The following is a 15,546-nucleotide window of genomic DNA, read 5'->3' as shown; positions in this document are numbered from 1 at the left end:
ACGGGAGCAGAAAGCCTCATCTTTCTCCCGCGGAGCAGCTGGTAGTTTCGAACTGCTGACCTTGCAGTTCGCAGCCTGAGCTCCTTATATAGAAATGTTAAATTCACTTGGGCACCTAGTCTGCATTCTGTAGCGATAGCATGGTGGTGGTGGTGGTGGTGGTGGTGTGGTGTGCCGTGGAGTCGGTTGCAACTCATAGCCACCCTGTGTAGGGTTTCCAAGGCTGCAAATCTTTACGGGAGCAGAAAGCCTCATCTTTCTCCCGCGGAACAGCTGGTAGTTTCGAACTGCCGACCTTGAGGTTAGCAGCCCGACTTGTAACCATTACACTACAAGAGCTCCTTAGCGATCTCATAGTAGTGTATAAGGCGACTTTATTTCTTCCTGGAGTCATTCTGAAAGACCAGGAATAAAACTTCCTGCTCTTATCATTAGTTGGAGTCCTGGTGTGGTGCTGTGGGTTGATGCACCAGATTGCTTGAACTGCAAGGTCAGTGGTTCAAGCTCACCAACCAGCTGCTCCTCAGAAACCCTATACAGGATCGCTATGGGTTAGAATTGACTCGACGGCACTTAACGACGACAACAATCCTTAGTTGGAAACTAAGTTACATTTTCATTAACTAGGCTATTCCCCAAATCAACCTAATAGACTCACTGATATCAAATCACAACTTGACTGCAGTTTGTCACACTGCCATTTGCTCCATTTTGAAAATTATCAGTAAAATAAAAGTTTTAGTTGTCTATCTAAATTCAGAATATGAATCTTAAGTGCCAGGTTAATAAGCCAAGTTTATTTCCATGGGTAATTACCTGCTTGGTTAACAGTCGTGAATAAAAAAACAAACAAACAAAAAACCCCTCAAAACCAGACTGACTATCATCAAGTCACTTCTGACTCATGATGGCCTTTGGTTAAGTGCCATCGAGTCAGTTCTACCTCATAGCAACCCTGTATAGGGTTTCTGAGGAGCAGCTGGTGGGTTTGAACTATTGACTTTGTGGTTCTTAGTCCAGTGATGATGAGAGGCTCATAGGATAGAGTGAAATTGCTCCTCAGGATCTGAAACTGCAAATCTTTACAGGAGCAGACTGCCTCATCTTTTTCCTGGAGAGTGGCTGGAGGGTTTGAACCTTTGACCTTCTGGTTAGCAGTCCAGTGCTTATCCCACAGTGCCATCTGGTGCTCCTTGAAGCCAGAATCGATGTTTTTATTCCAGCTTTGTGACTTGTCTATAAATATTTTCATTATATTAAGTTATGTTCACTTACGTATAAGACTAACTCACATACAAGACAGCTTTGTGAAAAGCTGCAAGTACTCTCAATTGTAGGCTTATGATTGTCTTTCTATACATGGCAAAACAATTTTGTAAATATTCAGGATTTGAGTTCTTTCTAGGAGAGCCCTGAATTGCCTAATTTAATTAGTGGAATTTTCACAATAATCATTTCCCATACAAAGTGTTATACTTATAGCCTGTTGGTACTCTAGTATCAGTTGCTTTATCAAACTGATTTTTCTTAAATGCACTGGTGCATTTATTTAAAAAAAGTATTTTATAAAGCATAAACGGTTTTAATGTTGGTTTTGAAGCGCCTCCTTTTTTTTTTCCTTTTGAATCCTGTCAAACTAACTGAAATGTACAATAATAGGATCATATGAAAGGTTCGTAACCACTATGCAAAGTCAGCAGTTCGAAACTACAAGGTGTTCCGCAGGAGAGATGAGGCTTACTGCTCCCGTAAAGATTTACAGCCTCGGAAACCCTGTACAGGGTCTCTATGAGTCGGAACCGACTCCACGGCACTTAACAACAACAACTTGAAAGGTTCACAATTTCCTGCTCTGTCCTAAGGTGACTTCTGTTGTCCTCTAATGTCCTATAAGCACTACAGAGTAGTGCTTCTAGTTTCAGTACAAAGGCACTGAGAGTCTGAGGATAGCAAAGCAGATTCTGGTGAGAGGGACACCAAGCAGCGCATAGCATTGTTGTAGCTCTGAAACCAGTGAATGATTGTTTTAGACTAGAGTCATCTCATAGGTAGACCTCATCTGATGTCATTAGCCTTAGACGGCAGGTGGCTGACATGTGCCACAGAAGTGGGGCTCAAACTAAAGATCCTACTGTAGTGTCAATATGACTGCTGACAATAAGTGTGCACTATTTCAGTGCTAAGGATCCCTGGTGGCGTAGTAGATTACACATTGGGTTGCTAACCACAAGGTCATCAGTTTGAATCCAGGGCCTTTCTGTAGGGAAAAAAATGAGACTTTTCTGCTCCCGTAAAAATTTACAGCTTTGGAAAGTCTGTACAGGATTGTTACGAGTTAAAATCAATTCAAAAGCACACAACAATAACATCATTTCACTGCTAAGAGTAGAGTTGGGAATATATTTATGTTAAATGGTTGTGGTTGTGAGCTGTCAAATCGGTGCCAGCTCATAGCACCCCTATATTAGGTTTCCAAGGCTGTCATTCTTTCTGGGAGCAGAAAGCCTCATCTTTCTTCTTCAGAGTGACTGGTAGATTCAAATTGCTGACATTGTGCTGACATTTTTGTTAAGTAGATGAGGAAAATAAATCACCTGCTTCCTAATAATAAGGATGAACTGCTTAGTGTAGTAATGTAGATAACTGTTTTTGAATATATAATTTTCCTTACTTGACTTGGTAAGTTGTTTCAATTAACATACTCCTTTTCTTTTCTTAATCAGAATCCTGATGTTGGCTTGAAGCCTGTGTGGTACAGTCCAAAAGTGTTCATTGAGGGTGCTGATGCAGAGACCTTGTCAGAGGGTGAGATGGTCACATTTATAAATTGGGGCAACATCAACATTACCAAAATTCACAAGTAAGAACTCTTTCTTTGTTTTTGAATAATTGTGGAAGAAAATGTCTTTTTTATTATTTACTTATTACTTTAGTTCATGAATACTTGATTGACAATCTTAGAGCAAAAATAGTTCCTTTTATTCTAGAGGCCCTTATTAAGAAAGTCATTGCATATTTGCCTGAGTGTGTGGCTGTTAGAGACTCTTGAATGGATTTGTGTGGGTTGGTTAGTTGGTTGGTTATGTACCGTGAAGTTGGTTTCAACTCATAGCGACCCTGCATAGGATTATCTAGGCTGCAAATCTTTACGGGAGTAGGTAGTCTCATCTTAATCCCACGGAACAGCTAGTAGTTTCGAACTGCTGACCTTGAGGTTAGCAGCCCAACTTGTAACTTCTACTCATTGGGAACCCTATATAGGGTTGCTGAGTTGGAACCAACTAGATGGCACTAAATAACAACATTAGCAATACTGTTTTATGAAGTCTTGGCGTAGTTCTGTAGGATAAAGCACTGGGCTGCTTAAGATTAGTTTATATTAACTCATCTTAGTTGTTTAGTCATTGCATATGATTTCAAAATAATTGTTAAGTGTTTAAAAAGAAAATATTTTAGATTTCAGAATGCTTAAGGCAGATGACTTTAAAATTTGTATATCATTACATGTTGTATATTTGATATATGAGTCTGTTCTCTAGTGGATCATTAATATCTCCATAGCAGCTTATATTTTATTCCTCTGAAGCACCTCTGTTGTTATTGTTATTAAGTGCCGTTGAGTCAGTTCCAACCCATATCGACCCGGTACAGGGTTTCAGAGGCTGTAAATCTTTACGGGAGAAGAAAGTCTCATCTGTCTACCACGGAGCGGCTGGTAGTTTCAAACTGCTGACCTTAAGGTTCGCAGCCTGATTCGTAACCACTATGCTACCAGAGCTCCTTAATCACCTCTGTAGCCCCAACATATGTCTAGTACATATTAAAAATTAAAGTTTGATTGTTTTTTCCCAAAGAATCTTTCTTATCAGTCTATTATGGGTATTGTAATGCTACATGCATTTACGGCAGTTTTGATACACATTCTTTAAATACTATTCAATATTCTACCTAGAAACACAGATGGAAAAATTGTATCTCTTGATGCTAAATTGAATTTGGAGAATAAAGACTTCAAGAAAACCACTAAGATCACTTGGCTGGCAGAGACTGCACACGCTCTTCCTATTCCAGCTGTCTGTGTCACTTACGAGCACCTGATCACAAAGCCGGTACTGGGAAAAGATGAGGATTTCAAGCAGTATGTCAACAAGAACAGTAAGGTAGTCTTTGAAAAGAAATTTTATTTTATCTATTCCTGTTATGTAAGCTTTTCTTAATAATTAAAACAATTAATTTTGAACTATTTGAAAATATGTGTACTAGAGTGACACATATATAAGCCTTTATTATTTTTTTTATTTGATATCCATTATAGAAATCTGGAGAATATGGCTTCAAAGTGAAAATGATGTGTCTCTATAGAGAAAGGAGTCAAAGATGGTACCAGGAGAAAGCTGTGACTTTGACAGAAATAGACAAGACAGGAAATGAAGTTGATTTGAGTGCAGATTATGAATTCATTCCAGGAAATGTTATATTTTAGGCTTAAATTGGGTATATAGGTAGAAATTTTTAGTTACTAAAATGTGAAAGTGCAGCTTGAAGGTTATAGCTAGAAGTTGTAGATAATGTGTAATCTGCATACACGTGGTATCCAAGCTACTGGAATAGTGATGGCTGTGGGGGCAGGGGCAGGCTTGTGGGGTGTACCCTTTGGTTGTTTGATGATGCACGGAGGGGATTGTAATCACTGCAGTGAAACGAAGTGCAATAGGATGAATGTAAAGCTGATATTCTCCCATGTAAACTATCACTTAATTCACAAAAAAAAAAAAAAAAAAAAGATTGTTTGAGAAGGTATAGGTTGGAAGACAGCCTTGAGCTACAACCCCATAATTTAGAAAGTTGAGGTTTAAGAGAAGTCCTTTCGTTAGGTGATTAGCAAGTCACTGATGACTTCTAAACAGTATTTGAGTTCAACAATGTACTCAAGTAGGCACTTTACTAAAGTGTTTAAGGAAGCGGTAAGTAAAGATTGCACTTTAATGAACTTGGTGCAAAAGGAAGAGAAAGAAAAAGACTTTTCATGTAGTCAGTGGAAGGCACATTTTTTAATTGCTGAAAATATTTGTACTAAGATGCTTGGTATTCCTAGATAGGGAAGAGAATGTGAACACAGGGACCGTTTATGTTTTGCTCACTGTTGTCTCTCCACAAATATCTGAAAAACTGATGTACAGTGAATATATGTCAAATGAATATTAGTGATGAGAACCTAACTGATAAAACATGTTTCTGGAAGAAAGAAAAAAATGGAATTAATAAATATTGGAAGAATTAATAAATATTGAAAGATAAAGAATTCTTAACTTTTGAATCAAGAGTAAGCAAAAGACAGGAGAATTGAAGTTGCAGAGAAAAGAGGGTCATCTGCTGAGATGGAAGGACTAGGGAGAGGAGTTGGAGATTGGGTTCTCAAAGTAGGAAAGGTTTGTATGCAATTTGATTAAAATAAAAATGTATGAAAGGATGCTTCTGTATTGAGGGTCCATCAGGTTGGTCAGCATTATTTGTGAGGCTTTGATTAATTATAGTTGATTGATGTGAGAGAGACTCGAGAAGAAACAGCTGCAGGTAATTGGGGCTATCCAAGGCTGATAATTTGCAAGAAAGACAAAAGGTTGAATGGAAGGACTAGTTTTAAATGCAGTGGTGAAATGATTGATCATAGATCTAGGGATGTAAAACGAAGCCAAGAAAACGGGTGATAGATGACGAACATGAGAGGAGTGGACACGGGGGTGGGTGGGTGGGTGGGTGGGGAGTATATTCCGTGACCAGAAAGGGACCATGCTTTCTATATGTACTCTGTGTGTGTGTAAATACGGGAAACAGAAACTCCTTACGCAGAGCAGGACATGACAGCATTTAAATGTCTACCCACATTATTTTTCTAAGGCGCTCTGGTAGCGTAGTGGTTACAAATCAGGTTGCGAACTGCAAGGTCAGCAGTTCGAAACTACCAGTGGTTCTGCAGGAGAAAGATGAGGCTTTCTGTCCCTTAAAGATTTACAGCCTCGGAAACCCTGTACAGGATCACGATGAGTCAGAACCGACTCCACGACACACAGCCACCACCACATTTATTTTTCTAGAACCCTTCATTGGTTTCTCAATTTCGTGTCTTTGATGCCTTTGTTATGATTATTAAGAAAAATTTTCATCATTCTTCTGGAATAATCAATTTACAATTTTGATCTTCAATGATTCAGTGATAATCCACTAACAGCCAACAGAGAAGTACTTGGCAGTGCAGGTTATAATTCATCTACTTCTTAAAGTAATTCTGTGAGGAAATTGGAGTGCTGGGAGCTTAGATAACGTGCTCAGAGTGTAAATTGTCAGGAATGTGTAGAGTCAGGAATGGGATTTAAATCTTGGCAATTTGATTCTGGAGTCCATGTTCTTAACCACTATTATTTATAGTCTCTCCAGAAACCTATAAAGTTCTCTCTATGTCATACACGGTTCTAAACACTTTATATATCATCTCATTTAATCCTCAATGCAACCCAGAAATACACAGTGTTCCCATTTTGCTGATGATAGAAAGAGGCACAGTAAGATTAAGTAAAAGGACAAACAGTGACTAGTAGAGTGAGATTCAAACCCAGAGCCACTGTGTTTAACTGCTATGCCTGTGTACCCTTCAGCTTGGTCTGTGTCTGCTTCATATATTGTGTTTCATACATATGAGGTCAGGTTTATTTGTACCTGAAGGAATGCCAGTTAATTTACTTAAAAAGTTTAGTATTTTAAGTTTATGACATCAGTAATAACATCCATTTATAATACTATTAGCAATAAAAGCAATAAGTAGAAATAATATTTATTTTAACAGTTCACTGTTTTGCTGTATGTGCTTAATTAGTAAACCTTTTATTGTATCTGTTTAAAATGGGAATATACAACTACTGGAACAACTGTTTCCATTTTAGAATTATTTCAGTGCTCTGATATTGAAAAATTATTTTTGTTTTTATAGCATGAAGAGTTAATGTTGGGAGATCCCTGCCTTAAAGATTTGAAGAAAGGGGATATAATACAACTCCAGAGAAGAGGATTCTTCATATGTGATCAACCTTATGAACCTGTTAGGTAAATAAATATGACTGAGTAGCCAAATGAAAATGGTTTTATTATAGTGAGTAATATTTTAAAAATTGAACTCTGCCATTCAGTTTAATTTTTTAAAATTTAATATGCAGACTTTAATTTTCTTTATCATATTGTAGATATTGATTCAAATATCTTGTTATTGTTGTTGTTAGGTGCTATTGAGTCATTTGCAACTCATAATGAACGCTGTATAGGGTTTCTGAAGCTGTAAATCTTTTCAGGAGCAGAGAGCTTCATCTTTCTCCTATAGAGCAGCTGGTAAACTTAAGTCGCCAACCTTGTGGTTAGCAGTCTAGTGCTTATCTGATTGCATTGCCACAACGTTCACATCTGACATCCTTTAACCAGTATAATATATTCGCTCCTCATGATAAGCATTGGACTGTGAACCACAAAGTTGGAAGTTTGAGCCCACCAACTACTCTTGAGAGAAAGCAGAAAGCTTTCTGTTCCCTAGAAACCCTACACAGGGTCACTATAAGGCAGAACTAATGCCATGGCACTTAACAAGAGCAATTTAAGAGCTTAACACGGCACTAATGCCCAGGATATAACGGAGTACTGGTAGCATATAGTGGATTATGAGCTGGGCTGTGAAGTGCAAGGTTAGCACTTTGAATCTACAAGTAGCTCTTCGGGAGAAAGATGAGGCTTTCTGCTCCCTTAAAGATTTACAGCTTTAGTCACTATAAGTGGGACCTGACTCAGTGATAGACAACCACCAGCAGCACCACCACATTTCCTCTCTGGTGGCTGAAACAGTTTTGAGACTAATCTCATTGATTTTCGTTTATCCTTTTTAACTAACATTTTTCATATTGCCACCAGTTTGAAATTTTAAAAATGCCAATATTAGCCCATTTCTTTTCTACTTGAAAACTTATGTGAGCTTCAGTGTACACTCTTATAAACTGTTGACACACAGGTTCTTCACATTATGTGTTTGAACCTTTGTGCCTTTTCTTGGAATAGCCTGTTCCTTTTTTTTCTTTTCCACCTGTGTGACCTTTCAAATGATACATCCTTCAGAAAGCCTTCATGTATGTGTCCCTACAGCCTGGGTAGGTGCTTTCGTAGCACCTGGCACCTTCCTTTATTAGAATATATGTCACATGTTACTGAAATTGTTTAATTTGTTTTCTCCACCACTAGAATTTAAGATCAGGCAGATATTTTCTTCTTATTCACCTCAGTATTCCAGTGCCTTTAGCCAAGTCAGATGATGCATGTAAAGGATGCAGTATCAGTTTTGACTCATAGCAACCCTACATAGGGTTTCCAAGGAGAAGCTGGTGGGTTTGAACCTTTGACCTGATGGTTCACAGTCCAGTGCTTATACTGCAGCACCACACCGTTCAGTAGGTAAATACGGTGGTGGTGGTAAACAGAATTGTTGTTATTGTTATGTGCCATCGAGTCAGTACTGACTCATAGCGACCATATGGACAACAGAACAAAACATTGGCCAATCCTGGGCCAACCTCACAATTGTTGCCACGCTTGAGCCCATTGATGCTGCCACTTTGCCAATCCATCTCACTGAGGGTCTTCTTTTTCTCTGACCCTCCACCCTGCCAAACAGAATATCCTTCTCCAGACTGGTCCCTTCTAACAATATGTCTGAACTATGAGAGACGAAGTTTGGCCATCCTGGCCTCCAAGGACCACTCTGACTGCACTTCTTCCAACACAGATCTGTTGGTTCTTTTGGCAGCGCATGGCACTTTCAATATTCTCCTCCAACACCATAACTCAAAAGCATCAATTCTTCTGTGGTCTTCCTTATTCACTGTCCAGCTTTTGCATGCATATGAGGTTATTGAAAATACCATGGCTTGGGTCAGGTACACCTTAGTCTTCAAGCTGACATCTTTGTTCTTCAGCATTTTAAAAAGGTCTTGTGCAGTAGATTTGCCTAATGCAATACGTCATTTGATTTCTTGACTGCTGCTCCCATGAATGTTAATAGTTGATCCAAGAAGAATGAAGTCCTTGACAACTTGACTCTTTTCTCTGTTGATAAGAATGTTGTTTATTGGTCCAGTGGTGAGGATTTTTGTTTTCTTTACATTGAGATGTAATCCATACCAAAGGCTGTGTTCTTTGATCTTTATCAGTAAATATTTTAAGTCTTCTTCACTTTCAGCAAGCAAGGTTGTATCGCAGGTTGTTAATGAGTCTTCCTTGAATCCGGATGCCATGTTTTTCTTCATAGAACTCAGCTTCTCGGATTATTTGCTCAGCATACAGGTTGAATACGTATGGTGAAAGAAAACAACCCTGTTGTACACCTTTCCCAATTTTAAACAGTGTTCCCGTGTTCTGTTCGAAAAACTGTCTCTTGGTCCAGGTACAGATTCCTCATGAGCACAATTAAGTGTTCTGGAATACTCATACTTTGCAATGTTACCCAGAGCTTGTCATGATCCGAATAATCTAAAGCTTTTGCATAGTCAATTAAGCACAGGTAAACATCTTTCTGGTAGTCTCTGCTTTCAGCCAAAATCCATTGGACATTAACAGTGATATCCCTCGTTCCATGACCTCTTTTGAATCCAGCTTGAACCTCTGGAAGTTCTCTGTCAATGTATGCTTGCTGCCCATTCTGGATTACCTTTAGTAAAACTTTACTCGCATGGGATATCAAAGATACTGTCCGATGATTTCCGCATTCTGTTGGGTCACCTCTCTTTGGGATGGGCACAAATATGGATCTCTTCCAATCATTCGGCCAGATAGCTGTCTTCCAAATTTCTTGGCATAGATGAGTGAGTGCCTCCTGTACCACCTCACTTTCTTGAAAGATTTCAATTTTTATTCCATCAATTCCTGGTGCGTTGTTCTTTTCCAATTCCTTCAATGCACCTTGGACTTCTTCCTTCAGTATCATTTGCTGTTGATTATATGCTATCTCTTGAAACGGTTGAACATCAACTGTTTCCTTTTGATACAGTGACTGTGTATTCCTTCCATCTTTGATGCTTTCTGCATCATTCAGTAATTTGCCCAGAGAAGCCTTCAGTAACAAAAGTTGAGGCTTGAATTTTTTCTTCAGTTCCCACAGCTTGAGAAATGCTGAGCATGTTCTTCCTTTTGGGTTTTCTGACTCCACATCTTTGCACATTTTATTATAATATTTGATTTTATCTTCTCGAGCTGACCTTTGAAATTTTCTGTTCAGCTCTTGGACCTCCTCATTTCTTCCATTTGTTTTAACATCTCTATGTTGGAGAACAAGTTTCAGTGTCTCTTCTAACATTCATTTTGATCTTTTCCTTTTTGTCTTCTTAATGACTTTTTGCTGTTTTCATGTATGATGTTCTTAATGTCATCCCACAACTCTTCTGGTCTTCTGTTTTTAGTGTTTACTGTATCAAATCTGTTCTTCAGATGATCTCTAAATTCAGGTAGGATTATTCAAGGCCATATTTTGGCTCTTGTGGACTTGTTTTCATTTTCTTCAGCTTTAGTTTGAATTTGTATATGAGTGATAGCTGGTCTGTTCCATAGTCTGCCCCTGGCCTTGTTTTGACTGATGATACGGAGCTTTTCCATCTTCTCTTTCTACAGATGTAGTCAGTTTGATTTCTGTGTATTCCATCTGGCAAGGTCCATGTGTGTAAGGCATCCTCTATGCTGTCTAAAGAAGGTATTTGAAATGAACAAATCATTGGTTTTGCAGAATTCTATCCATGAGTTCTCCAGCATCATTTCTGTCACTAAGGCCATATTTTCCAACTACTGATCCTGCCTCTTTGCTCCCAACCTTTGCATTCCAATCACCAGTAATGATCAGTACATCTTGATTGCATGTTTGATCAATTTCACATTGAAGAAGTTGGTAGAATTCTTCTATGTCATCCTCACTGGCTTTAGTGGTTGGTGCATAAATTTGAATAATAGTGATATTAACTGGTCTTCCCTGTAGGCAGCATGGATATTATCCTATCACAGAGAGCTTTGTATTTCATGACTGATCTGGAGATGTTCTTTTTGATGATGAATGCAGCACCATTCCTCTTCAATTTGTCTTTCCTGGCAGAGTAAACCCTGTGGTTGTCAGATTCAAAATGGCCAATACTAGTCCATTTCAGCTCACTAATGCCTAAGATATCGATGTTTATGCATTTTGTTTTGTTTTGTTTGACAGTTTCTAATTTTCCTAGAGTCATACTTCGTACATTCCATGTTCCGATTATTAATGGATGTTTACAGCTGTTTCTCTTCATTTTGAGTTTTACCCCATCAGCAAATGAAGGTCCCAAGGGCTTTACTCCCACAGGCTTTATTCCATTTGCATCATCATGGTCAACTCTACTTTGAGGAGGCAGCTCTTCCCCAATTGAATTTTGAGTGCCTTGCAACCTGAGGGGCTCATTTTCTGGCACTATATCTGACAGTGTTTCTCTGCTATTCAAAGGTTTTCAGTGACTAATTATTCGAAGTAGTCTGTCACTCCTTCTTCTTAGTCTGTCTTCGTCTGGAAGCTCATCTGAAACCTGTCCACCATGGGTACCCTGCTGGTATTTAAAATACCGATGGCGTAGCTTCTGGAATCACAGCAAGCAACTCACAAGCCACCACAGTATGACAAACTGACAAATGTGTGGTGGAAAAAACAGCGTAGGTTCCCAAATTACTAAAACCAAAACAAAAAAGCTGAAATTTTCAACTAACGAGCCTTAGGTAACTCAATATTCATATGCAAAAGAGTGAAGTTCCTCTTTGTCCTTTTAATTTTTATTTCATAGTGTTTACGACAGTATTTGCAGAAATCCTTATGAATGATGTGAGAGGTAGTAGATTATGCTAGTTACTATACCCTTTAGAATTGAGAAATCCCTATAAAATCACTGTTTATCAGAAATTCTTCTGCTTGTAAGCATACTGAGTAACCTTGATGGTCTGGTGGTTCAGTACTTGGCTACAGACTGAAAGGTTGGATGGTGTTTGAACCCATCAGCTGCTCATTGGGAGAGAGATGTGAATGTCTTACTCTGTAAAGATTTCCACCCAAAACCCCCAAACCTGTTGATGTCAAATTAGAGCAGACTGCCACATCTCTCTCCTTTGGAGTGACTGGTGGGTTTAAGCTGCTGGCGTTTAGGTTAGCAGTTGAGCATGTAGCCATTATATCATCAGGGTCTTTTATGTAAAGATGGTTGCTGTTAAGTGCTGTTGAGTCGATTCCAACTCATAGTGACCCAGTATAGGGTTTGCAAGGAGCGGCTCATGGGTTTTCACTGCTGATCTGCGGTCTAGTGCTTTATGCCATAGTGCCACATTCTGTGGTACACTTCTCTGCTGTCCTTAAAGTTCCTGTGAGTTATAATCCATTGGATGGCACGCAGCAGTAACAACATAAGCAGATAGGTGTGGTTTGTACTTCTATAGCGATAGCGTTGTTGTTTTTAAGTGCCGCCAAGTCAGTTCCAACCCATAGTGACCCTGTATAGGGTTTCCATGGTTCAAACTGACATTGCAGTCCAGCGCATTGTCCTGCAGCACTACATGAGGACTCTTGTTGTTGTTAGTTGCCATCTAGTTGATCCCAACTCATCATAATCCCATGTATTATAGAGTAGAACTGCTCTGTAGGCTTTCCAAAGCGCTGGGACCTTTTGGAAGCAGATCGCCTGGTCCATCTTCCAAGCTGTCTATGAGTATATTCAAACAATCACCATTTTGGCTAGTAATCAAACACTTAGCCATTTGCGCGCCCTAGGTACTTGCAGCCCTGGTGTGATGCTGTGGGTTAATGCGCCAGACTGCAAAGCCGTTTGAACTGCAATGTCGGTGGTTCAAGCTCACCATCTGCTCCTTGGAAACCCTATACAGGGTCGCCATGGGTCGGAACCGACTCAATGGCACTTCACAACAACAACAACAGGGTACTTGCAGGGAGTGTTAGTATCCACTAATGCTCCTTAGAAACTTTGTGCAGGGTTACTATGAGCCAGAACCAACTCTTGACAGCACTTAACAAAAGCGGTGCCATTTTTGGTTGTAATAAGAATAGATGCACCATTGCCCTGGGGTTAAATGTGTGTGTCTATGGAAGTTTGTAATTGAAGGCCTGTCAGTTTTTATTTATGTGTTTATTATTTGTAACTACTTTGTAAAATCTCTGATTTGAGAAGCAACAATAAGCGATTTACTTATTCATTAATAATAATAGTAGTTGACTTTTTGTTTTAATGCTTGAAAATCATTAACTGAGTACCATCGACTTCATTTTCACTTGCTGTTTAGATGATTTTGTGATTTTGTTAAAAATTTATTTTTAAACTCATTTAAATTTTTTTAGTCCATACAGTTGCAGAGATGCCCCATGTGTTTTAATATACATTCCTGATGGACATACAAAGGAAATGCCAACATCTGGGTCAAAGGAAAAGACCAAAGTAGAAACAGCAAAAAATGAGGTAAATATAAACTTTGACAGAAGTTATTTTAACAAGTGATTTTTTTGGTCTTACTTGATTTTCTATTTTTCTTTTTTTCCTTACATTCATTCTATCGTATATTGTCGTCATCATCTCTGGCTCCATTTCAGGCATCACTGCTTCTCTGGGTAGGGTCCCGCTCTCTGCTCTTCTCCCTTGATGGTCCTAGGGACCTCCGCTCTTAGACTGAAAAGTTAATCACTTCCCTCCTTGCTATAAAATGTCTACCTTTACATTTCCAACCCTCACAATCAGTCCTGATAACAATTATTCGCTATTGTATCACAAGAGACCCGTCTGCATTTCATTGCATCAGCCCCGCCTAGTCAGGTTGACTACTACTCACTGGAGAGTCTACCTTCCTCCAGGCCCTCTGGATCTAGGTTCCCTCTTGAAAGCTTGTAAGCCAGTCACTTCTTGCCTTTGTAGCCTCCTGCCCTCCATTTTGGGTAGCCAATGTCCAAGTTGCCCATCCCTGTCTACTCTGTGTGTGGAGGGGGTGGGAATGATTCTTGCTGTAAGGACTTGTTCCCTTTTTTGAGCTACTGCTTCCATAGGTGTAGGTCAAGTTCATCAAATTATATCCTATTACTCTTTTTTTCCTCTTCTTTGTTCTTCTAGTTGAGCTCTGATCATCCAGTCATTGAAGCCAGGTCAAGTGGGTATTATCTTCAAGTGTGGGTGTTCTTATGCATATGCCCACTCTTCTTATCAGTTGGACACTTCACTCTCCACTCTAGTCCTCTCTGGCTATGTCACTGACTCTGGGCCCAAGAGTCCCCAGGTCTTGCCACACTGCTGGCCAACCAGGTCTTCACCCGGGTTCACAGAAGTCTATTGAACATTGTAGGGCTTAGCTCACCGCTTCATTGCTGTTTTTCCCTCACTTCCCCTTATTGGTGTCGAGTGTGGTCACCAGTCACAGCATGTGTACCCACTGAGTCTTAGTCTTGGAAGGGGGTTTGCACTGAGGGGACCCAACCACTTGCCTTGATGTTTCCTGGACCTTACTTGATTTTTTCTACAACGAGTTGTCTTTTTACTGTTGTGACCCCAGAGTATATAAGAACTCTTAGACCTTTTGTTTTGTTTTATTTTTTATTCTATTCATGTAAGACTAACATCTTGCAAAACAAGATTTGTGCAAATTAATCTTATTGTTAGTATGTCAAAAAATAAGAAAGACTAGATTAAAAGTTTTTTGACCACTTATTTTTTGCCCCCTTCCTAGCACTACGAAGAAGTTTCCTTTTAATTGCCATGGTGGTTTTATTCAGCGAAGAGCATTGGCGTAGTGAGGTGAAGGTGCATATTGAGGATCATCTAACCTGCCTTGCATTTCATTGATGACAAAACTTTGTTCAAAATGCAAAACTTGTTATTGACAGAGCAGTGCTTTGAGCTAGTTGCCTCCTTCTCTGAGACCCCAGTGCCTGATGCAGAGGGGCTCCTGAGGTTTAGGATTTCTGAGCTTCAGAAAAGAGAAAAATGATGGAATCTGTTGCAGTGGGTGATGGGCAGTTGCTTTAGTTGACTTTTAAAAAGTTAATACAGACATCCAATTTTAATCTTGGAGGTAATGGTTAATCTCTGTTTTAAAGAATGAGTTTGGAATTGTAGGTGGGACAACATCTTCTGTCGTTGGAAGACTGGGTGTGGATTTAAGAGGTGGTGATCAGCAAGTTTAGAGAAATAGGCAAGTGGTTTGCTTTGTCGGTCAGAGGTCTTTAAGCTTTCTTAGTTCATACACCCGTAGTTTCTCAGAAGTTTTAAAGGTAACACTAGTTTAGAAGAAATCACTGATTATTCTGTTTAGTAAGAAGTTAAGTCTGTACAACTAAGTAAATGTTTATGTCCTGGCAACTTCGTAAGAAGAGTTGGTGGTGCTGTGAGTTTAGCATTGGGCTACTAACCATAAGATCGGTGCTTCAAACTCACCAGCTGCTCCATTGGGGAAAGATGAGGCCGTCTGTTCCCATAA

General features: G+C 39.3%; 1 protein-coding gene across 1 annotated transcript in view; it reads left to right on the top strand.

The window, feature by feature from the left end:
- EPRS (glutamyl-prolyl-tRNA synthetase) overlaps positions 1-15,546 on the top strand; it is an 88,489-nt gene that overhangs the window by 39,000 nt on the left and 33,943 nt on the right. Inside the window, exons 14-17 of the mRNA XM_006869698.1 lie at positions 2,724-2,860; positions 3,953-4,160; positions 6,986-7,098; positions 13,427-13,544. Coding sequence (XP_006869760.1) covers positions 2,724-2,860; positions 3,953-4,160; positions 6,986-7,098; positions 13,427-13,544 — 576 coding nt within the window. The remainder of the gene's footprint in view (positions 1-2,723; positions 2,861-3,952; positions 4,161-6,985; positions 7,099-13,426; positions 13,545-15,546) is intronic.

This window comes from Chrysochloris asiatica, unplaced genomic scaffold (assembly GCF_000296735.1).
Source record: "Chrysochloris asiatica unplaced genomic scaffold, ChrAsi1.0 scaffold00133, whole genome shotgun sequence".
Taxonomy (NCBI): Eukaryota; Metazoa; Chordata; class Mammalia; order Afrosoricida; family Chrysochloridae; genus Chrysochloris; species Chrysochloris asiatica.
The sequence above is the reverse complement of the archived record's forward strand: the minus strand, read 5'-3'. Positions and strand labels throughout refer to the sequence as shown.